This window comes from Hipposideros armiger, unplaced genomic scaffold (genome assembly GCF_001890085.2).
Source record: "Hipposideros armiger isolate ML-2016 unplaced genomic scaffold, ASM189008v1 scaffold_638, whole genome shotgun sequence".
Classification (NCBI taxonomy): Eukaryota; Metazoa; Chordata; class Mammalia; order Chiroptera; family Hipposideridae; genus Hipposideros; species Hipposideros armiger.
This window is the reverse complement of record NW_017731988.1, coordinates 980,673-981,917: the sequence shown is the minus strand read 5'-3', so window position 1 is coordinate 981,917 and position 1,245 is coordinate 980,673. Positions and strand designations below refer to the sequence as shown.

At 33.9% G+C, this 1,245-nt stretch overlaps 1 protein-coding gene across 1 annotated transcript in view; it reads left to right on the top strand.

Moving 5' to 3' along the window:
- The window catches only part of SYT10 (synaptotagmin 10), a 66,662-nt gene extending 65,866 nt beyond the window's left edge, over positions 1-796 (top strand). Inside the window, exon 7 of the mRNA XM_019625665.1 lies at positions 417-796. Within this exon, the coding sequence (XP_019481210.1) occupies positions 417-488 (72 nt within the window). The 3' untranslated portion in view covers positions 489-796. The remainder of the gene's footprint in view (positions 1-416) is intronic.
- Positions 797-1,245: the final 449 nt, after the last annotated feature.

The following is a 1,245-nucleotide window of genomic DNA, read 5'->3' as shown; positions in this document are numbered from 1 at the left end:
CTTAGTCCCTGTCATCTCGTTAATTGCCCATACAAGTCACTTCCTACCTTAGGGCAAGTGGAAGGCAGTCTCTTGTATCTAGAACCTCTTAGTGCATTTACCTAGCAATTGCCCTCTCCCACTATAGTAACCAATAATTACTTTACAATAAGAAATACTAGCCTGCCATTGGATGTGAAATGAATCTGCAGTCATGAATAGTTGTCTGTTCCACGCTCTGCCTACATCTCTGTGAGCTATTTGTGTCCACTCACCATACCTGAGAAGGTAAGCTCTGAAGGGCAGGGGGGAGTTAGAGCATATCTTCAGAGTCTTGCATATCATGAGTGAATATTCACTTTTAAAAGGGAACAAAATTACCCCCTTCGTTGTTTTTTTTACACTAGATCATACATTATGAAATTATTATCTTTCAGTTACCTGGCCGGGCAACCAGTTTTGATAGTCAAGGATCCTGTCCATCTCCCAAACCACCTTCCACACCATAATGCCTCCAAAATCCGACCGTTATAGTAAGGACACAGGACCATGTGCTCATCAGATAGAACAAAAAGAGAAGGTTTGATTTCCTAATTTAAAATATATCCCAATAATGAACAAACTTGATGTGCAATTTTTCAGTTACTTTTCTGTATGTTTATTAATTTTAGACACCTTGATATATTTTACTTGAAAACCAAATAGTCCTTCTTCCATGAGGTATTTTGTCCTTCGTGTCATATGCCTATTAGCACAAAGAATGTTTTATTAAGTTTTAATTCTTTGCATAAGCAAAGAAATACATTTTAAAAAAAGAATCCATACTTATCTAAAATTAAATATGATTTATGCTGCTATTGTATAAAGTAGCACATGTCACATATGTATGGTTTTGATTTCGTTATAACTATGTTCATTTCTAGTTTTGCACATATTTTTATATAAACTTTAATGAAAATTTTGAACTTAATTTGCACAGCATTACACCCTTATACAGTCAAATTAATGTAACTTATCTGATGATATGTTCTTTCATTCTCAGCAAATTATTTTCTTGATAAGGTTTGGCTCTGCTAAACTAAAACCATTGTCTCTCAAGATTGTTTAAAACATACAGATAACACTATAATTTAAAGAAACATTTTGAATACAAATTTAAGAAGTAATATTTAGCAGCTGGAAAATGGAGGTTGAGCCATTTGGGCTACCACTTTATATATTGTCTTAATGTTACATTAGTTCACACATCTGTTGCACTGTTGAACT